The 23,885-nt window shown below is 38.7% G+C and overlaps 1 protein-coding gene across 1 annotated transcript in view; it reads right to left on the bottom strand.

Moving 5' to 3' along the window:
• The window catches only part of LOC104084369 (neurexin-1-beta-like), a 127,622-nt gene that overhangs the window by 22,329 nt on the left and 81,408 nt on the right, over positions 1-23,885 (bottom strand). Inside the window, exon 3 of the mRNA XM_009588178.1 lies at positions 7,980-8,151. Coding sequence (XP_009586473.1) covers positions 7,980-8,151 — 172 coding nt within the window. The remainder of the gene's footprint in view (positions 1-7,979; positions 8,152-23,885) is intronic.

The following is a 23,885-nucleotide window of genomic DNA, read 5'->3' as shown; positions in this document are numbered from 1 at the left end:
CCTTTAGAGGGGAGGTTGACCATTGATTTAAACACAGTTCCATTAATATTTTCTTTAGCATTCTAAACATTCTCAGATCTTACTTGTTTTTAGACTGCTAATGAAAATAATCCATGAACTGTCTACAGCATTAAACCTTTGTCTTGAGCCAGTGCAATTAATTCAAAATATTTTTTATAAAAATTCAAATTATCTCACCTGTGTGCATTATCTTTCATACATCAACTTTTCTTTTACTGTTACGATGCCTATTCAACAGAGCAAGTTGATTTTTTAACTTTGGGACAAGAATGAAAAAATACTTTGATCATTATATAAGATTAAAAAGTTGTTTAAGCTAATAGAGATTTTACAAAATCTCTCACTCCAGAAGAAATGCAAATAAATTGCATAAAACTAAATTTTTCATTTTTAAATTTTAGAAATGTAAAAATTTGGATTTTTAAATGCTTCTGTTTTAAAATGTTTTTTGTTGTTCTTTAAATACCTTTCATTTTTCATTTTGTTTTTTCATTGCCTGTCAAAGGAAGCATACGTTGTTTTTTTAATTCTTCATTCACTAATCTTTGACAATTATCTTGAAATCTTCTCTAGTACAGCCAGTATGTATGGTTTCTACCCTTTTTTTATTATTATTTTAAAATATCAATGTTAATAAATACATAACTTAAGGTTTAAATGATCATACTTCAATTGAAAAATCGATGAATTTACTCTGTTGATTTTCATGAGGTGGGAATCTGTGCCTCTGTTCTCCCTAAGCCAGGGTCTGATCCATGAAAGAACTTTGCCTTTACCACCAGGGTTATGTAATTTCTTCCCGAATATTTTCACATATGGAACTTTGACAAAGACTTTGTGCAAATCAAAAGGAAAAAAAAAAGTATGTTAACTCATTCATATTTATGCCCCATTATCTCCTATCAAACCAGAGTAGGTTTAACGACAATAGTTACCAGCAGACATTCCCAGATGGAGACCTCAGCATAAACAGAACCCCAGGGAGATATGACTCCATGGACACATGAAAGGCCATAAAGGACATTGATGAGTTTTGCTTTCCAAATCTGGGAGGATGAGACATTACTTGGTAACCAAGGAACTACTGACTTAGCTGGTATTTTTCCCTTTCTCCTCTTACTAATTCCATGCACTATAGCGTGATTTTATGGATGTGGCATAAATTTATACATAAAGTGTTCACTTGCACTGTATAATTCATCTTCTACATATTCCCAGATGGAGAGTTCCTGTTCTGTCCAAACACTGTTAATCTCCAAGGGAAGTAAAGTATTATGAGATGTCCTTGTTTCACTGGCACTGCTAGTTTCTCACAGCAGGAAAATGACATACAAAACAGGAGACATTGGGCAGTATCCGTTTCACAGAAGCCTAACTGCTGTGAACAAAACTTAAGTCTTTTCCAATGCATTTCCCTCCTAGGCGGAAAGGTAGTCCTTATTTTGTCTTTGGGAGCGTTGCCCCCACCAAGTAACGAGAGACTGCTCCAAGTAACGAGAGACTGCTCCAAGTAACGAGAGACTGCTCCAAGTAACGAGAGACTGCTCCAAGTTCGTGTGCTTTGCAGCTCATCAGAAGAGGGCGTTCTTCCTATCCTCTATGCCCACCATCGGGATTGACTTATCAAGGTGACAGATCTGACTGTAGGAGTGTCAAAACTCTGACCATAGCAAAGAAAAGCACATGACAGGGAACCAAGATGTATTCTTTTATCCAAAGATGGAAGCAAGTGAGATAAAAGGTAAAGATGATGTGTTGCTGGACAAATAAATAATTAGGAGTCAGAAGGCTTATATTATTTCAGCGTGGAAAACACCCTGAAAGTCCCATGTTCTAACAGCACTGGCCAGGGAGGTTTGAAAAATTACCCTATGGCAAATGCAAGGCAAGGCAAATACTGAGTGGCCATTTACTTGTTAGGTTCCTACCTCACCTTGACCATTATAATTTTGCATGGATGTGGTGATAACACGCTGTCTGTCCATTTTATTAGAATATTCAAAGATATGTTTGTGAAAGAGTTCAAGATCTCTCCTGGCCACCACACTTCTGCTTGAGAAACAGATCTTTGATTCTCTTCAAAGTGGCTGTAGGGGCTTGAATTTGGAAGGTATTTCTAAGCCAATGGTATGCACGTTAGACACCTACATGGATTGCTTGGGAAATACCAATCCATTCCGGAGAAACAAATCTACTGACACAAATGTCTCCTCTTAATTTTATGGTCAATCTGAACACACAAACCCAAGACAAATGGATAGCACTTATCCTGAATAGGATACATGGTAATAGCTGACTTTCAGCATTTATCTTAAAGTCAGGTGTATCCCACGAAAAGATGGCAGACGCTTTGTCTATGTTCCAGAATACAGGGTCCAAGAGAAGCATTTAAATAAGATGCCCCCTTCCCCTAGCCCTTGGATGTTCTGCAATAACAACCTTTAGCCCACAGATCCAGAGAAAGTCCCTAAGACAACATGTGTGCTCTCAGATGTTTAACCTTATGTGATAAAGAAAAAAAAAAAACAAAACCAAAACCCAGAACAAGATTATTCCGTGTTATACCAAAGTCGTAAGAGCTTCAGCTGCCAATTGCCATATTGCAGAGGTACTTGGCACTAACCATAATGTCAGCCTGCGGTTTGATCTTCTGCCAACATACATGGACTCTCACACAGGTTCTTCTTTGGTGTGTATGCTCGATCATAATTTATACTCCCCAGTCACAGAGATACATCTGTTGCAGTAGTCTGGCAGTGTTTTGGGCAATCTCTTTTGTGTGAACAACGTGTGCGAGATGCTCGTGCTGTCAGATCTAGGTCTGTCAGGCACATCCCTGACAACGTCTGCTGACCCATGGGGTACATGAGGACAGCTGCAACTAAGTTACGCTTTTCTAAGGCTGACCAGAGATCCAGGGATGACCGACAAGGCTTCGTTTTAGATATTTGCCTACCTCAGACTGTATCTTCCAGACTGCTGCAGGGTCCTGGGAACTGCTGAGTATCCCCAGCAGTCTGAACAGCTTTGAAACCGTGGACCAGTTGGCCAGTATCTAACAGATCATCTTATATCCAGAAAATTCTGCATCAGTCTGATTTATGACGGAAACCCTGAAGAGTAGGTTCCCACTGGTAAAATGATTGGTTGCGCCGTGTTTTTTTAAAAGAATCAGCATTGGGCAAACTCCCTTCTTTAACTGCGGAAAGTTATTCACAGAAAAGTGATTCTGAAAAACCTTCACAAAAAATGGTGATTATAGTTGCTTTAGAAAGCCACCTAGCTTGTTCCAATATCTTTCCCAGACTGGTAAAATGCACACCCTTCACTATTAAGGAAGGAAATTAGAAAATTGAGAAAATTGTTTTTCTTGTTAAATACATATGGTTATGAGCACTGCTGTGAGAAAGATTTTTTTTTTTCCTCCCCATTTGATTTGATTTGAAACAGATTTTCTTTCAGGTAAGGAAAGTTGTTTCAAATTAAATGAAATGCTTTGTTCTCAGATTAGCTAAATCCCCTATAAACGCTGGGCAATCTTGACATGAAAAGTCAGAACATTTTATTTAGAAAGTACTGAAATTAATATTTTGACATTACTAAAACCAATTTCCTATTATTTTGTTTTTCCTTTGGCCATAATTGTTAGTTCAGTTTGACCCAAATTAACAAGTCCTTTGGTTTCCTGCCATAAATGCATTCTTAGCAAATCTACATTTCAGTGTAGAATTATTACCTAACTGAAGTTACAAGAGCAGCCTGTTCACAGTAGTAGCTGGAGTTGCTACTATGGTGCAGGCTCATCGCCGCAACAGCAGCCAGCCAGTCCGGAAGGGCAATTAAAACTAAGCTGTGAAGCAGACAAGATAAGCCATAAAGAGTAGAAAGGATCTGCATGGCAAATGGGGTTAGTCTATTGATTAGGAACTCCGACTGCACAGTCAGCAGTTTTCTTATTCCTGTTTAATGTGATCGGAAATTAGGCTGCATCCAGATAAGTTAATGGGAAATCACTATCTGAAAAAGAGGCCAAGGTGAAATATTGAAGTTCTTTGGGAAGGTGCAGAGGGATGATAATCATTCAGTAAAGAGACGTAACACTGAATTTAGTTAAGAAAGATGGAATATACAAATCCAGTACAGATCTGGGCATCTTAGCTATCAAAAAACTACAATACGCTATTCTCAATCATAGGGCTATCCACCAGCCACTGACACAACGAGGAAGCAGGAAAACAGGACAAACATTTAATAAAGGGCAGAAATTGAAGTGTGCCTCCTCACAGCTCTAGCATTGCACTCAGAGAATTGGCAAGAGAGAAACTTCGGAGTAAAAAAAAGACTTTGATATGAGTCTGGAAGAACATACGTACCTAAAACTAAACCTCTGTTTCTGAAAATCATCCAGCCATTTCAGGACACCGAAATCTTCACATTTGGCTAGGATTAAAACACATTTTTCCCCACTATTCTGCAAAAAACAACCAGCCACCTTTACAAGGATAATCATCCTCTACCACTGCCCACCCCCACCTCTTTTTCTTTTACAGCTCTCATTTCACATCTACTCAGACACAAACTGAAGGTGCATTGGCCCAGAGAAAACACAACACTTGAGTCTAGTGGGATGGAAAATGATGTACAAGAGAAGCATGCTAGATCCTACTCATCTTCAGGGTCATTTCTGCATTTTATGCAGCTCTAGGATAAAACACACAAAGCAACACACAAAGCAACATGGAAGCCCTATGGAGCATTGCCATATGATTTTTTTTTGCAAGGTGTCTACCCCTCTGACTGCTCGTAAAGCAATATTAGAGAATCACGTGTGCTACACCAGCTAGAAAACCCTTTGCAAAAGCACTAAACTCTGGGCAGCTTCTGAGACCCAGGACTGAGTTCAGACTCCCTACAAATCCCACACAGACTCGTGGCAATCAGAGACACAGCTCTTTTTCAAAAGATGCTCGCTTTGAGTATCAACAGGGGTGCCCACAGCATCCTCCTAGCAAGTGATGCTACACTGACTGTTATTGGGTCTTGGGTGCCACTATCTACAGCAGTTAGATGGGGCTGTATGAAGGCTACACAGGCAATGAAACTGGAAAATCCTGAGCCTGTGACCAGAAACTCCTCTCAGAAAATCTTCACAAACAAGCCATGTCTTGTAGTCTGACACTCCAACCAGAAGTGTAATCTTTCCTTGTAAAGGAAGGAGAATTGATCAGTTGGTATGCTTTAGGCAACCAACTGATTTTTTTTAATACAATTTTATTTTTTAAAAAAGGAAATCCAACATAATTAAAAATAGCAAACTTACTAATTGAGCTGCTAATCTTGTTTCTATTCCTAATTTTAAAAAACCAAGAAGTAGGAGAGATAAGTCTGTGCTTATGTACAGTGATGCAGGCACATTAAGAAATTATGCAGAAAGAAACAATTCAGGAAACAGGCACAAAGCAAAAAAGAATATTCTTTCTAGCACTGAAATGAAAGCTAATGAGCCCTCGCTCATGCAAATAGGATCAAATTTGGTCCATATTGCACAACTGTCCTCCATCCAAAACATTAGCAAAGAGCAAGTTAGCTGGTTAACTGCCAGGTACTACTGTCAGTCCCTACAAGAGCAACAGCAGAAGCACATCTAAATTGGATGCAGCAACATTTGCCAAACCGTGTTGTCTGATACCTTTAAGAAGTCACTTTTAGAAATACTACTTTTAGAACTGGAATGACAGTGGTAGCTTTGAACATGGTGCTATTAATATCTTCAGAGCAGTAGCAGCCTTGCTCAAAGGCAGCATAGTCTTCAGGACAGGCCTGTCTCTCTTCTAAAAGGTACATCAATACCAGTCTGTGAAGAAACTAGTTTTAAAAAAGGGTAATAAAGAGTGCCAAACCTGATGGAGCAGCATAGAAACGTAAGAGAAAGGTATGGCTAGGTGCTCTCGTGCTGGGAAGGGAGAAGAGATGGAAGGTGAAAAGGGAGAGGATGAATTTCAAAAGTGACGCTATGGCACACAGGAGCCATAAAATATTACTATGGGAAAGGCAGAGGAAATTAAAGGCCAACAGCAGTCTTGGAAGATCCAGCAATAAAGCAAGCCAAGGGATTCTGTACCTTGGCTGATGAAGCAACTGAAAATGCCTCTGAATGCAGCTTGTGCATGGATTGCTAAAAGAAGCTCAAGAAGCTCTAATGTTTTGTTTTCCTTTTTCAAAGAAAACATCCAACCTCCTTCCACTCCACTAATCCCATCACAAGGAAATCACTCTATTTTCTAAATTGATTTATGTTCAGTATAAACAAACTCTGTGTGCCACTATCTTCAGAACTCAACTGCAGTTCATCCTTGTTGTAGCCACTTTGTATTTTCATGAAGATAGAACAGAGAAGAAAAACAAAAATATTTTCATGCTCATCATTTACGTAAAAAACAAACAGAAGAACAAAACAAACCAAACCCAAACCCTTTTTTTTTTTTTTTTTTTCCTTTCTGCTACATAGGTCTTGAACACAAACTAAGACACACTCCCCGTCAGCTTCCACCATCCTATTTCAGCTACCATTTACCAAGCACTGCAAGAGTTAGAAAACAAGGAGGGTAAGGGGCAAACGGGAATATCTGAAAGATCACAGGACATATTTCATTCAGTATCCCCCTTCCCCTCAAGAGTTAATCACCTCTGAGAGATGTGTCTAACTTAAAGCCATTAATTGTTTCTAACCACCAGAACTGTCATTCATAACACATTAGCACACAGGATTTTTTAATAACCTCTGCTATACATAATTTCATTTGTGATGCATACTTTCATTTTTATTTTAAATTCTAAATTATTTCCAAGAAGTGACATGAAGGGTGATATTTCACCTGTGGGATTTTTAAAAATTATTTTTATTTTTTAAAAGTCAGGTGAACAGCTGGACTACAACTCAAACACCAACTAAAAAAACCCAAACTCTAAATACTAATAGTACAGGGAATGGCTTATGCATTCCTTAGTGAAACATACCCTTCCGTTCCACTCTACCCCCAAAATGAAGAATTTTCTACTTTTAAACAGATAAATCAGAACTATCATTTATGTAATAGCAAATATGCAAACCAGAATACCTTCCACTTACATCTCTGGATTTGCTGCCTTTTGTTTAATAATATAAACACACACACCAACTGTTAACAGATAACATGCAGATTTTTAAGTTACCATTAACGGCTCAGTAGTCCTATTCAATAAGAAAGGGATTGCGTATCTGAAAAACCTGTTGCCTTTAAAAATGAATGAAATTAGTAACACAGTAATCTTCAGTGCATCGCATTTGCATAAAATTAAATACGGGTCCCATCAAGGCAACTCTATATTCACGCGAGCGGTCCTGTTCAAGTAACCAGCATCACTTGCATAAGTAATATCCTGTACTTCGCATTTTAAGTTAAGGCATCGTAATTTGATTGGTTGGTTGTACAACGAGTAACTGATACACCTTTTGATTTATGCCTGTTGGAACACTTCTGCTAAATTCATAAGCTTCAAACTGCTTTAATAACAACTTGTAATTAAAAGGACACAGACAACCTTTTCCTCAGTAAATGTTACCCCATCACTTGGAGATCGATTTGGAAGTCACTTTACTGTGTAGCTTTTGTCAAAGCCTTTATTTCCCCCCTAAAACAACGATTCAATAAAAACAAATGAAAACAAGAAACAAAGCCACTATTTCATGCCTTTATAACTGTATTTTTCCACATCCATTAATAACTTGAATTTCTGCTTTTAACTCACTTAGGAAATGCCATCATCATAAACTGCACATTGCTCAGGACTCTTTAACTACTTAATTAGCTACTAAAACACTGCGAAGGAGCTGACGTTGTATTAGAAGAGAAGCAAAATGAGCCAAACTCCACGCATCCCCCACCCTCTTACTCACAAGCGTTTGCGTGAGCCCTTACCTGCTGGGTAACGTTCGATAACTGGCCAGTTGTCCACCTGTAACGTGGCATTGCCACCACTTCTTGTGAAACGTACTACATGGTATTTTCCATCATTAATGATTGCGTTGATCTCTTCAATAGAGATGTCGTCAGTTCCAACATTAAATTTAACTCCAATTTTTCCCTGGTGCTGCATATTTAAAAAAAAAAAAAAAAAAAAAAAGAGGAAGAAGGAAAAGAAGAACTAATTAAGAGTTGTTTTAGCAAGAAATAGAGACAGCGTGTCATACAGGGAAAGATTTCTAACAACATCTTCCCCCTCAGATCTATCTTCTGAAGGCTTGCATGTGGCAGTGACAAGCCTCCTGACAGCTCAGTAAGTCCGGGACATCTCTTTGATGGATAATTGATATTCCAAATGAGTTATTTCACCAAACTGAGTTCTCTCCTTTTCTAAGAGATTCAGACCACGATGAGGAGTGGGGAAGGAGGAGGAAAGTTCAAGTTTTCTTTCTTCGTCCCCTCCCTCACCTCCATGAGGATTAAACACCATTCTTCCTCTTAGGCTTTTAAAAGCCTTGCAGTGTCACTTGGAAGAGGTATGAGGGGTTTCTGGCTATAAAAGCCAAGGCCCAGCCCTGCATCTCCTTTCTGCAAACCTCATTTATACTCAGTGTCTTCACAAATGATAACAAAGGAGGAAACTTTTTGTTTTTTCTAATGGAGAGATTTTTTGCATCACACTGTAGTAGCTCCAAATCATTGAGACACGAACAGACCGATTGACTAATAAGGACTTTTCTGATCAGAGCCAGTGAGGGGTGAAAGGCATTTATGACACAGGGACAGCATCTTGTTCCCACTAAGGACTGAGACACTGATTTTTTTTTGCTGGGATTTGCCTGTAAGCTTCTCTGCCTGAGCGCGTGTAGGGCTAAGGGGACTTCATACGCACATTCATACTCAGGACCAAGCCTGCAGATTTTCCAGATAATGGTGATATTAGCACGTTTTCATTTTTATTGTCTTTTAATAATTAAGATGTTCATTCTAATAGGACATTTACATTTTTAAAAAGTCTTTTAATGTCTACTAAAAGTTTAACTTAAGGGCTTAATGATATTTTTTTTCCTCCTATAAAATAAATTCTATTCTTGAATAAGGACACTTACGAAATTAAGGAGAAAAAAAAGAAAAGCACTGCACAGTATGAGATTAGGGGCTTGTGCATAATAAGTGGCAATTCTATGTGAAATTTCATGTCATTGGTACTGGTTCGTCCTTCTTAATAGTTAAAAAAGTTTTTTAAGGTTTTACACTACCAGATGAAACACAATGAAACATTTCACTTTGTACCTCTTGGTCATTCATGTCAATCTTTCCAGACCCAGCTTCACCTCTCCCCTGTAGCTTTTGTGTCTGCTCCCTCTTTCTCTTACTACCCTGGCACCACTCCCTGTAGTAAGTGTATCCTGCAGCTCCTCGTCTCTAGAAGTCTCCCAAGCGAGGAACTCAAGAGTTCTTCCACTTTATTTTATTCTCTTTTTAAATACCTGACTTCGTTTTCCAACAGTGCTTGCACATTCCAGTTACACAGTTGAGCAGCTGCTGAACACCTTTGGAGAAAGTCCCTCAATGCTTTGGCACTACGCTATCACGTCTTCAGCTATGATCTTTCTTAAAATAATAAAAGGACCATTCCCTGCTGAGATTCGCAGAATGACTCTGAAAAGCATTTTTTTTATTTGCTCAGTTGCTTAAATCATGTTCTAAACATTCCTCTTTTTTTCCTTGTGGGTTGTTTTAAAATTCCTCTATTGGCTGGTCCTACTTTTCCATGCCTGTAGGGATCCACCTCACCCAGCACATGCTCACCTTCTTTCGCCTCTTGTGCGAGTTGCAGAGCAATCTCCCAGTTATCTTGGGAGAGTAACTGTAGCTCTATTTTATTTCAACTGGTTCAACTATGACTCAGAATAGATTTCATCCATTTTCTCCCATGGATGCAGTAGCTTATTTGCTTCACCTGTTTCATTCATACGCTTACTCTCTTTATACACAAATGTATACAAAGAAATACAACATTGTCCTGGCTCTAAAGTAGAGTCCTCTTTTACTAATTTATGAGATGCAGAAAAACAGCATGTAATGATAATGGCATATGCACCTTTTCACAGTACTTTCAAGAAATCAAAGGCTTTGAGGATTAAAAAAAGCTGACTAATTTTGCGGTGATTCATAATGATACTATTCATAACCTACACTTCACATACCTGCTTTCCTATTTGCTATATATATGTATATACATGTATTATTTTAGATCAAAAATTACAAGGGAAAAAAGCCACCTTTGAGTGAATAGGACAGGTGCAGGCAAAATGAAATGGCATAAAAGGCAAATATATCAGCAGCTTTTCCAAAATAAGAGAATGTGGTGCTGCAATGGTTACCAAGTTACCATTTGTAAATGGCCAGGTATTGGCAAGTGAAATGAATTCTTTGCAGACTTGAAGGCAGACCTTTAGCCTTACTTGATACATATACACTTTTTAGTGAAAAAAAGCAAGTTTCCCTGACTTCCCTACATTTGTACAGAAGTACTGTGCACAGACACCAAGCATGCAGCTGCAATAGCAAAGAATATCACCCTAATAGTTGATAACATACTATAGTGATTTTTTTGGCTCTATTTCTAACATATTTCTGTAGCTAAGAACATGAAAAACTCCATATTTAAAGGATACTTTTCATTTTTTCACACTTCTTCAGCACCTGTGGGCATTTGCGTAACCTCCCATAAAACGAGGAAGCAAATCTGGGTTTTGAGTTTAAGTCTTCCTTATTATTATATCCATATTTAAGTTTGAATTCTGAACATAATGCTAAACATGATATGGACTACAACCCCCTTGTGCACAGCCCTTTAGAACCACAAAATAAAATATGATGTAAACACCTGACAGTACATGGGCCCAGACAGACGACGACACTACCACAAAGCAGTAAGTCCCCACGTATCAGCTGAGTGGCAATAAGCACCTCTTTATGTAGATAGTGGGTTTCTTAAGCCCGTGCATAATCATGCAGTAGTTTGACTCACTGTACTCCTCCTTCACTGCAAGATAACGTAAGTCTCGTTATTTTTCATTTGTCATTGGTTAAGACCACGTGCACATACGGTTATTGCGGATCAGCTGACATACAGTAACCTGTTGAGATAACCTGATCTCAGCCCTCAGCCCTGTGATGCTTAATATAATGGGCCTGCAGCCCATGAGAAAGAACTGCTTTTTATTTTTCCTTCTTCTTTTTGGAGCAACATGGTAATGTGGGAGGGGAAGAGACTGATAAAACTGAAGCATACTAAATTACTGTTTCTGCTTTGCCAGCCTCAGTTGCATAGTGCAGTAGTAGAAACTTTCCTTTATCATTTGTTCATTCATAATAATCTTAAAAGTTATTCTTCCTATCAGAAACGGCCTCACACAAATGCTGAATGAGAGGTTCCCTTTTCAGCACCCTGATGATGGGCACTATAGAAATGTCTGCGCGTTACTAAGAACCGCAATAAGTCAACGTTACTGTTAAATGATGTTATCCTTGCCAGTGACCTGAAATAGCACAGCATTTCAGGCTCACATTTCTAGGAGGCTATGTTTGCCCACTAGCAAAGATGATCATTTCAGAGGTCCTCTGGTAAAAATCAGCTCTATACACAGGGCCCGCAGAAGCCCACCGTGCTGTTTATGGTTCTTAGCCTGTGTTTTATTTTTCTCAATCCACCCAGCTGTGGGAGAACATAGCAATGAAATCAATTCCTTTTCCTATTGTGCCTTTATCTAATCTGAACTGGGAAGACCACAATAACATAGTGGAGACACGTAGGAGATGGGAGAGTCTCCAATATTATTTCCGAGAGAGGCCAGAATATAGGACACACCTTCAGGAGAAGAGTGAAGCCTTCCAAGAAGTAGCATAATCCTTGTTCTCTGTCTCTGGAAATTATTTTGAACTTCAAATCAGAAGGCGCTATGAATACTGCTACAGCCATCACATCACCACCACCGCTCCCTGGGACAAAGCAGCGCAGGGACCTCCGATTCACCTACAGACGAGCTGCCTGACACTCTGAGCCCCAACCAGCAGCTCTTCAGGAAAGCTAAACTTTTGGTTTGGAGGTGCTTTGGCCACGTAGCTCTGCTGTTTCTGAGGCCAGGGTGACTTTCTCTCCACTGTACCACACAGGCAGATAAGCTCATTTGGTGTCATCTAACGTACTACAACGTCTACACGTTACTGCAACGTGCAATGTAGGCTTTGCCTACAGTTTAACTTCTGCTATCCAGCAACTTGTAGGAGTCCAAGCTCACAGGGTAAGGACAAATATGTTAATGGCTTCAAAGCAGCTGGATTAAAGCATGAGATACACATGTTTAGCTCCAATCCTACATTCCTAGTGTGCTATGAAATGCTAAGAGTTTTGATTGCTCAGACAGTATAGGCATGTGTGCATGCATGTATATATACCAATCATTTCAAAACATTTTGTCTTCAAAAGCACTGGCAGCTACTATTGTAATCTGGCAACTCCAGTGGATTATTTTCAAGCATGTTTTAATGAGTTGTGCACTCTAAATACTTCTACCTTGGCTTTAACAGGCTTCTGACAAAGCACCGAGAATGCTGATGAACCTGAGAACCAAGCGAGAAACATGAAATGCAAATCAAGCCAACAGCTGACAGTGCAATTTGTTCCCTGTTGGACCCTAGTTCAGTGCTACTGATCTGCCAACTCCAAATGCTGTAAAACCTATGCTAGTATAAAAAAAAAAACAAAACAAAAAACAAAAAACAAACCACAAAAAAGTGTGTGTGTGTGTGTGTGTGTGTGTATCTCCAGAATAATGATACTTCCTATAGCATCAGCAAGGTTTTACTGCTCTCTGTAGTAATAATTCTAGAATCAGTCAAACATGAGCGTGTGCAAATTTGGCACAACAGTAGTTTTAGAAAAGACCTAACAGACAACCTAAGCTCATAACTTTTACAACCTTTAACCACTTCCAAAGAAAAGTAATAATATCGTGATTCCCACAGGTGAACATAGAGCAAAAAAAAAGAATCAAGCGTACCAGCTTGCATCTTACAGTGTCAGTCCCTGAGGCACAACTTTCTGGTGAATGCGATAACAAAGTCTTAGAAGTAACCTATGGTTGACTTTGATTTTATTGAAGAATAAATTTCTTGACTTTTACTAAGAAGAGTGAGATCATTTTCACTCAAATGTAATATTCTATATTATAGAAATGTATGCAAAATAATTAAAATAATTTCTGATTTTCTGAATCCTGTAAGGAAATGCGTATGTAAAAATAGTACTGTTTGCTTCAGGAAGTGAGGGGAGGGATACATAATGGCCAGAAAATACATTTGAACTCCAAGATTAATTGAGAAACTATGTCTATTTTAGTCTAACGATCCATCAATTTTTCTTATTACCATCTAGTATCTTCCAGAGGAAATGTTTCCTGGGAAAGACACAGAAAAAATAAAACTTCTGGGAAGAGTTCTTTGAATGAATCCATCTTTTATATTCCAATGAAAGAAGTTAACTTTCTGGATATGGGTTTTTAAATTCATATTCTCACGTATTATGTCATTAACCTAACAACACAAATTATTTTTTTACATATTTTTTGTTACTGCTTTTCTCTATGAGAAGTGATAAAATATTTAACCTAGTTTTTACCTTCAGTAACCAAATCTTTTTACTTTTTAGTCAGCCGCAAGACAACACACCATAGACACCGGCATCCCTCATGTCCCTCATATACATCATTGTCATCCCTCATCTTGAGTACTTACAGTCGGGTTTTGTGTCCCTTCATGAATTCGGGAAGGTAACCCTTTTCAGGGATGAATTATAGCTTTCAGTATATCAGTGCTTGACATACTGTAGAAGATGTAGGAGGGGCTTGAAAACTCTATCAGAGCGCTAGCAGGCAGAGTTATCAGTCATAGGTAGGCACTTCAAGGAAGGAAGCAAAGATTTTTGCTCATGTCTGATAGGGTGCATCCACCCAATATTCAGTCTATGATAGACTAGCATCTGACAAGTGTGAAGCTGTTTGGTTTCTCTTTCTTTTCCTGAAAGCTGGAAATACATAGCTACTGTGGAGAAGGGAAAACAGAAAATAATAATAATTAAAAAAAAAAAAATCTTCTCCCTTTCCTGGTTGCCTAAGCAAGGAGACTGAGCGATTCCCAGTGTTCCTTCTTGCCAGTTCTCACCATTTATTTGCAACTTTCCTGATATTTGCTTATTTCTTAAATCCACAGCTCTGTAGACCTTAGGTTATGAGAAATCCCACTTTTCTTTTTAAAAAAGCTTCTAGTTCTGATAATTGTACAGAAAAGCTTAAAACCCAAAGCAGGCTACCGCATTGGTAGGCTTTCAATAGAAAGAATTGAAAATCATGTTAAATCCCATGATTTTAAACTAAATGCTTGATTTTTTCCAGCTGGAGGTGTGATACTGTGTGCAAGTGACACTGATTTCGTTACCCTCATATCAAATCTGAGCAACATGCAGCAAACTGGGCGTCCTCTCAATTCAGTCTCCCAGTAATTTTGACTGCTCTCCTTCATGATTGGACCTGCTTCTGGAAAGATTTGTTCTCCCTTACTTGACTCTCAGCCTCCTGGTCCCCCAGATGGTAGGAGTGGAGGGATAAACTGACAATACTTACTTCCCAAACTGCTCCACAAGACTTTATCTGCAGCTGACCGGTCTTTTTGAGCCTCCAGTACACAGCGTGCTTGCACTCAGGAAATCAAATTGAAATTTTGAAGGATATAATTTTACTTGGCTTGAGTGGTGGCTAGAATCCAAATGTGACCCTTGGATTCCTGCAAGAAGCGCGGTCAGGTCTGTGTTACCCATTTCCACCCGCCAGTCCAAATTGAAATTGCTGCCTAACACTACGCTAAGCCACAATTTGTACTATTCAGAGAGGAAAAATGTTGTCTGCAGAGTCACAAACGTTACCCATATTTCCTGCAGCACCTGTGCACGCTCACCTAAGTGCAAACCCAAGCACACATTTCTCATCTACACCAAAATCCTTCCAGAGACAGTACAAGGCACTTGAAAAACAGATCTATAATCATAAATATACAGCAACAAACCTTCCCCCCCCAACACCAGTTTTGGGATCCTCAATCAGTTGTTTCATGGATTTTGTTAAAGAGAGATGAAGAGAGAATTTGCGACATATTTTGCTCTCACATTTTACTCGGAAGCTCTGTAAGATCATTTCATAAACCTTTAAATGACCCCAGTTTCATGCCATTAGGTTATCTAGATTTTCTAAATCAATACAGAAATAATAAAACCTCATTGTTCACCAGATGCCCCTGGTTGACATATAAGAAATAGCACTTTCACTGTAACAATATTATGTATGCAAATACATACAGATGCTACCAGAGCTACTGCACTCTTAAATGTTGCTCTACAAAAATTAAGCAGCTTCTAGCCTTAAACCAATGACCCTTAAAAGAGGTAAGTGAAATATGGGCCCACCATCACACTAATTTACAACTGAGGCGTACCTGAAAAAAAAGCTACTTAAGTGGCTCACTAAGTGGAAGAAGTGACGCATGACTTCAAACGATTTTTTTTATGTCACAAAATGCCATACATGCGATCACAGAACAAAAAGCCTGGAAAGAAGGTATCACAGAAGTGTTCACTGCCCCAGTGTTTCAGGGTAGGAAGCAACTACTCTTCACTACTATGAAATAATGACTTGTATCACTTTCTGCTTTAAAATAATTGTCCTCACAGTCTGCTTTAAGTGTTGTTATAGCAGTTCGATTTATACATAAAGCTCAGCAAGTAGGAAATGTAGAAATATTTATAAATCTACAATTCTGACACTTCAGCTCTCAGACTGCAGCTTTCCTGTTTAAACATTGTAATTCTCACTGCTATATATCATAGCTGTATTGTTTCAAGTTACTCTGATGATGGATTACTGAGACGATACAATTACCCTAACAACCAGCCCCCCAAAATGCAATAGTTATGGAAGACATATGGTGTAGAGCCTGCAGCAGCAGCATACCGCATCTTATTATCCACTCAGCATCATTACTGCAGTACACAAAATTAATTTTTTGTGAGAAAATACACAGCAAAGAACAATTTAAGTAGTCAGCCCTTAACGTGGTACTTTCTGTCAAAACAAGCCATGTAGCACAGAAGTGTCTTGATCTTGCTAGTGTCTAACCAAGGATTCACAGTTGTGGTGAGATGGTATGGATGGGTTGAAGAGACTACAGATGCTGTTATACCAAACAGAGCCTAATTTGAAGGAAAAGAAAGTCTTCTAACTACCGGCCAAGGTAACTCACATGCCTTGACTTTGTTCTTGCATGCTTATTTTCCATGTAGGCAGGCACCTATGAGCTTGTGCACCTCAAATACAGTATGCCCAGCCTGAGGAATGGCATACTCATTGGGAGCTCCAGCTACTCAAGAATGGCAAACACTGTTCCTACCCACACATACATCAACACGTGTTACCAGATGAGCACAGCGAGATTTGAAAATAGCTACTCAAGAATGGCAAACACTGTTCCTCCCCACACATACATCAACACGTGTTTCCAGATGAGCACAGCGAGATTTGAAAACGAGGCTTGCTTTCCACTTTTTTTTATAGTGTTTTTATTCAGAGATGCTTAAAATAGTGCTCCTGGGATTGGATACTGTCATCTGAAGGTGTAAAGATAGTCCTAGAAAAAAACCCAAACGAGTAGCACCTTGTGTTTTTATTCAGAGATGCTTAAAATAGTGCTCCTGGGATTGGATACTGTCATCTGAAGGTGTAAAGAAAAAAAACCAAACGAGCAGCACCTTGATATCGGTACAATCTAATCCACACTGGAAATTGTGCTGGTTTAAGGGTATTGATTTTTGTGCTTAGAAAGGCTTCACAGAACTCTTCTGATGACTTGCGTGTCAAACAAATCGAAAATCAGAGTCAGAAGGAGGTATAACTGGGACCAGAAGCGAAGAATCAGCAAATTCTCAAGCAGGCTTTCATGCTAAATGATTAATAGCCATATGGTCAACACACATGCTCATGAAAACACAAGTAATAAATTTTTGAGAATCTGAGTCAAAGGGCTTTTCGTAATAAAAACCTGTAGGGAATTATTAAAACCCAAAAACGGTATTAGACACCCAACTCCTACTGAGCTTTAATGCAAACTGAACACCTACCTGCCATTCACACCTTTGATAAGCTTTCCTTTAATATGAACGACAGTCTTAAATATTTCCAGACGCCTACCACAGACACAGGCGCAAAGTACTTTTAAACACTGTTTAAATGCAGACTTTGTATTCCTTTATTGTTCTGACTGCCTTTATATAAATGTATTTCTAGAATTGTTTCCTAACCCTTCTTCTCTTGCTTTGGAGTCTCCAACTGGAAACAACCTGTTCCTAATTCATCTTGGCTGCTAAGTATTCATTATTGACATGGACTTACATGAAAGAAAACTGAAAGAAAAAACAAAAACCCCAGCCCACAAAGTGCTGTAAAAGCCAAGCATCTGAATAGTGGACCCCCATGAATATTTTTGCCTCCTATCTGTAAAATGAAGAAAACACGATATTCTTACTTCAGAAACTTACTGTCTATCTGAAAAAATTCGTATCTGCAAAGTAGTTAAGTAGAACCAAAAAAAACCAAACAAAAAAAATCAATTACTGGTCTCTGAGACAAATGTAGAACTGAAGTGAAAAGACCTCACACAAGGAAACACAGCTATGCGATTACCAGACAGCAGAGCTACAACATGCCACAGGCTGGGCTTGGGCTCCCTACAGAAAGGCAAGTCCTGGTTCTTGCCCCATTTTCTGAGCAGTCCTATCGTTTCTGTTGCCAGCTTGCTTTCTCTTATCAAGTGTAGAGTCCTCCTACGGCAAGCTTTAATACCGTGTATATTTTTCTCAATGGTAGTAGTCTCCTTTATCTTACCTTTCTTCATTTCGAAGATCTTTCAGAATCAAAACCAATTTGACAATTTCCCTGCATGCTGTGCTGAGATATGCAGTATGGAGTAGCCTATTATCAATGCCGCAACAGAGGATCTCACTTCTTTTGATCACTTAATGCTGCAGAGCATGTTAAAATTTTTACACTGAATACATGTAGCACATGAAATGATCAAACAGCTTTAGTTGACTGGACTGTAAAAATCCAACGGGTAGCTGGAAGGGGAAAGCAAAATCTGATAGCTACCTCTACGTTCTCCTCTGCTACTGCTGCTAACAGCCCCCAAGGTTTGAACGACATTGCTTTGGCATCTTAAAAAACAAAAGAAAACAAAAAACCACGCTGTGGAAGAGAAGCGCCACAAAGTAATGAAAGGGCTGCACACAGGAAATCATTAGCGTTCGTAAACAGCTTCTATAAGGAGGAAATCTTTGAAGGAAGCGTTGCAAATAGCACGAACACCTTCAATAATACGCTCTTCGAAATGCAAGAAGCTTGCAAATAAACTTAATTGTATTTAGAAGAAACCTGCAAGACATTTGGAAAGGCTAACCCCAAGCAAATCAGGCAAAAGCAAAACAGAAGTTAACCCACTGCGAAGGAGCTTTGCGTACAACAGGGTTAAGTACTGTCAGGCCCTGAATGCCTCTCCGAAGCAGGGAACAGTCATGAATGTTGTTGTCTTCACTGGAATGATCAGCATCAGGCTTGAATTATGTCCAAATATATTATTTGTGTTCATGAACACAATGGTATTTTTAAAAATCCCTAAAGTATATAAATACTTGCTTTACAACACATAGCGCAACAGCCATTAACAGCCAAAATTGCAAAATGCATCATTATCTTCAAACTGCACAAGGGAATGGGACAACGTCATCCTTTTAGTTATAAATTCTTCACTTCTTATGTACTTTTACTATTGTTGGAAATTACCACTTTGCAAATGGGGTCTGTTAGGCAACCAACAATCAACTCTTTAGGGCATTATTCCAACCTCACTGATAGTGTACTCCTGATTTCTGCCCTTAGTGCATCTACTTTCTTCTCTTTGTGTTTTTTATATAGCTGGCAGATATTTACCTCTGGAAGTTAAAAGTCAGAAGTAACTCCACTGAAGTCAAGGCCACTTTAGAAATAGCAATGTGGTAAAACCAGGGCATATCTCATTAGAGTTACTTGTCACTTCTTCAGAGCCTCTGTCTCTTACCGCTGTTCTCACTTACTGCAGCGTGGAAGAGATGTGATGGTAAAATATTTGACAGATAGCTGCTGCAAATGATGTGCTTTCGCTATTTTTATCAAATATATCTGGCTTTAGTAAGATCAAGGTTTTCCTAGAAAAAGCTTAGTAGAAACCAGACATATAACTGTTTTCATTTTCATACTTCTACAGCTTTAATGTTAGTGAGGGACTATTTGAAAAGGAAAAAAGGGGAGGATATTACACACCAGAAGACCTCCACTATAAATAGCTACCCTACAAATACATCCCCTCCCCGAAGCTCAGCCACTCCAAAACCCAACCTAGCTTGCTGGCGTATCTATGACTTGTGACATACAAATCTTTGATTACTTGAAGGCTGTGAATAGCTTTGCTTCTATTTGGTCAGATAAGCCTTTCCAACTACACCAGGGTAATGGGGAAGAGAATGGGCATCTCTAAAAGGGAGGCCAAAAAAAAAAAAAAAAAAAGAAAAAGCACGGAGTCACTAGGAAGGGGATTCATGGACCTGTTAGAACAAGTCTCACCCTTAAGACTCCCTAAAAACATAGCAGGGAGAAAACTCTGCATCTTAAACAGCCTTCCGGGTAGCTTACATTTGAAATGCCTTGTGCTCTGCAGCAGATAACCCAACGTCTTGCTGACTTTGCTAGCATCACAGAGGTGAGGTTTCCACATGGGTGAACTAACCACTCTGGGGCAATTTATTCAAGAGCATTAGGCTCAAAATGGCTTTAGTATAGTATCAGGCAAGGTAGGTGTGCATGCACGTGTGTGTGACTGTGCACACATACAGCCTTTCAGATATTCTTCTGCACTAAATGTGATAACTTTAGGGCTATAAAAAGCAAACCCTATTTCTTTTTCTTTTTTTATTCTTCCAAATTGTTCTTTGCCCACAAATAGTCTCATTAAGCAGTAGTATCATTAGAGGACATGATGCACAAATTTTTTCACCTGAAGTGAAGCTAGCTTTTTGCCACTTCTGCTTTGCCTGTGCAATTGCTAACAGATTTCTTGACTCTTTCACCATAGCAAAGGGCATTTGTGATTGACAGATCTCCCCGATAAGCATTCTCCCATTTCCTCTTTCAGCTCTGCACATCCTGGGGACTGCTCAGGCAGGGCATCGTGCAAGTACTGTGCCCATCCTGCTGTGAAGAAACTCCACAAGCTCCAGCATACAGAACATACCACGAACAAGGAATCTATTGCAGCTGCTCTTCCACTAAGCTCCGCTTCTTATAGTACAGGAGGACTTACTTTGCCTCCTAGATAATTATAATTATTTTCTGTGCTGCATCCCACACTCAGAAACTAAACTTGAAGTAGAGAGATGGATACTGACAATCAAAACCTTTTCCACCTTCTTTCACCAATATAAATACGATCTACATATGTATGCAGATGCCTCTGTGCGTGTGTGCTTGTATATCTATATGTTTTATGTATGCATACGTATGGATGACAAGGTGAGACACAACATCCTACTGCACACACTCCATATAGAAGGATAAGAATACAAAACAACGTAACAAATATTTGCCATTACTGCTTAGTGAAAGGTGTTCAGGTACTAAGATGATGAGCAGAACAGGATAACCATGGTAAACTGAATTCTATAGGAATGATAATATTAAATAATAACACTTGTTATTAAATAATAAACACTTGTTATTAAATAATAACACCTCAAAGCAGAGATCTTGTCCTCTCATTTGTTGATAGATGACATGCTTTTCTTTATAAGTGACAAATTACAGAAAGGTGAAGTTTGCAGAAGATGTACATTCTGGAGCTTTGCAGTTTTGTTCTTTGACTAATTTAACTAATGCTGTTCTAATTTAAAATGTCTTCAGTGTATCAGTTTCAGTGCTGATGGATGTTTGCCTCCTGCAGAATACTATCAATTAAGAGACTTATTCTAACCATAAAAATAAAATAATGCTCTGTTTATTGTTAACAGAGAGACTAAACTATAATAAAGATTCCTGATTAATTACTTATCAAGGAGAATTGACCTTAATTAGGGTCGACTTCTATGGCAGACAGCTTAATTTATTCTTTAATTTCTGTGTGTGAACACATTTGTCTCTACAGAACAATTGATTCACAGCTCGATTCAAACTTTCCAATTGTATTTTTATTTTTTAAAGGAAAAATAAATAGAAATGGTATCTTTTGAAACTGGTATATCTGTTCAGAGTAAGACGCAACTGCCTTAAGTAACTGAAATTAATGTTTACTGGTTTTCACTCCTGTTGCCCCGCTGAAACAATTCTTGCAGAGATAGCACTATTAGTGGGATCTGGTCAGTTCTTGGACCCGCCAGTACCCTTAAACTCCCTAGTTCAGGTGCTGATACCAGTGCAAGAGTGGGGTGTATCTCCAGACAGATAAATATTCAGTCAGTCAGCCTATGCTGCATTATCCCTTCAGTGCCCTTCTCCGATTGTTTGAGGGGAATGATTTTAAACCAGCTTAGATATGTTGACACAGCTAATTGTCATGCCTTTGACTGAGGCACAGACAGATCTTTAACTTTGTTCTCTGCAGATGTAACAAGTAAGAAACAGTAAACTAAAATACCGTGCAATGTGCCTACTTAATAAAATACCTAGGGGTGTGCATGTTCCACAGTCATTAGTGAAACTGATACATAGCACAGACAACCCCAGGTATGCATATATGAGGAGCAGCTGTGGCATTAGTGAAAAATCAGGCTGCCAAACCTATCTAAGAAGCTGGGTAAATACTCAGGAAATCTTGTGCTGAGATGTGGGCTGTCACAGCTAGATGTCTAACTCCGTGTACCCCAAAGGAGGGTAGCTGGATTCTGTTCCTTCTCATGTATCCTCATAACAATTACTTCAAGAGATTAATTTCCTCAAAAAAAAAAAAAACAAAACAACAACAACAAAAAAAATCTCCCTCTGACATACAGCTAAAATGATTGCATTTGGAAAGGTCTCATGGATTCACTGTTTGAAACTACAAAACTCTCACTACTTACCATATTTACCTTTAAGTACTTACTAGTATTGATATCAAGTAAGAAAAGGTTTAGCTTGACTCTTAGTAACTGGGATGGATAAAAAAAGGAAAAAACAGGTCTGTTTTCCTTGTGAACAATTGTTTTGTTCTAGAAATTAATGAAACATAATATGAAGCTTCAGGATGCAACTCATGCAGAGGTGGTCTATGATCCACTAGAGAGAGTTGCTTTGAAAACTTTATAAAAATAAATAAATGGAAAAAAGTCCATAACCAACTATAAAGCACTTCATACCTTCACAGTTTTCTAATAAGGGAATATATCCAAAGTCGAATACATTGAGGTAAGCCTTCCATATCCAGCATCAAACTTCTTTCTCATTACTATCCCTGTTGGGCAATGGACTTAAGGTTTGTTGGATACAGAAGCAAACAAAAAGTGCAGGAAGCAGTGCAGTAGGAGTGGCCTTTAACCTTCAAGATTTAGTTTGCAATTCATAATCTCAGAAATTTTTTTCTGGCCATTTATAATCTGTTGATTATAAATCTACGATATGAGCTAGATTCCAATTACTAGTGAAACCTTTTTACATCATGCTTACAGCCTAAAAAAGCCATTAAAACAAATAAAAACAAACAACCCCCACCCACTAGGCAGCTCTTCACTCAGAAGGATTTAGACCTAGTTTAGGAAACACTATACTCTTATCCCACACCGTGTCATTGCGAGCTGGAGTGCTTTCCACTCCAGTGAGTCCAGGCGGTCCCAACTTGGCGATTCCCACCACCAGCCTCCACAACCATTCCAAAAGCAGAACTAGATCTTAAATGCTGTTTCTATGCAGTCTCCTGCTTTTTTCCCCCCAGATTTCCTGGCCAAGCTGAAGTTTTCAGGTTTCATTAGTTTCACTTTCTGTGGCATAGCCTCACAAAATAGTGAGCCCACTCCACATCTCCCTTGTTCCTGGAGAAAAAGACATATAAAAGGGAGCTGTAACATGAAGGGTCAGGTCAGCAGAGCATGACGGTGACTTCAGGGATCTATGAAAACACATTACTGATTAAAATATCACCACACTACAGTGTTATAATACCTTCCACACAGCTTGGTCCTAAAGAGTTTTCCTATGAATCAGTGGCATTAGATTATGAAATTAAGGCTTGCTCTCTCTTGCCCCCATGCTTTCTTACATCTTTTGTAATCCACATACCCTCCCCCCACCTCCTAAAGCACCTCCAAACATATTTTCCAAAGAGAATATGGTAAAACATGTGGACATAAAAAGTACCATGCATAACAACTGCTTTTCTGCCCCCCTTGGGCAATCCTAGGGATATTATTGTTGGTAATAATTTGTTTTGCTTTAAAAAGCAAGTAAGTGCAAAATAACGAATGCAAACATGGAGAAAATACTGCATAAATTTGTATTGAATAATTGTATAGGCTTCTAGAATCATTTTATATTATGTAGACTTAGAAGAACAATTCAATGTGGATATTGGCTGAAAAAAAGTATTTTATACCTTCTTGCTACCACCAGAATAGCATCAGCAAACAGTTCTAACCAACCCAGTAAGCCAAATCATAAAGCTTCAGGCAGTCATGAAAAACTATTGATTTTTTTTTTTTTA

Source organism: Fulmarus glacialis, unplaced genomic scaffold, assembly GCF_000690835.1.
Source record: "Fulmarus glacialis isolate BGI_N327 unplaced genomic scaffold, ASM69083v1 scaffold2022, whole genome shotgun sequence".
In the NCBI taxonomy this organism is placed as follows: Eukaryota; Metazoa; Chordata; class Aves; order Procellariiformes; family Procellariidae; genus Fulmarus; species Fulmarus glacialis.
The sequence above is the reverse complement of the archived record's forward strand: the minus strand, read 5'-3'. Positions and strand labels throughout refer to the sequence as shown.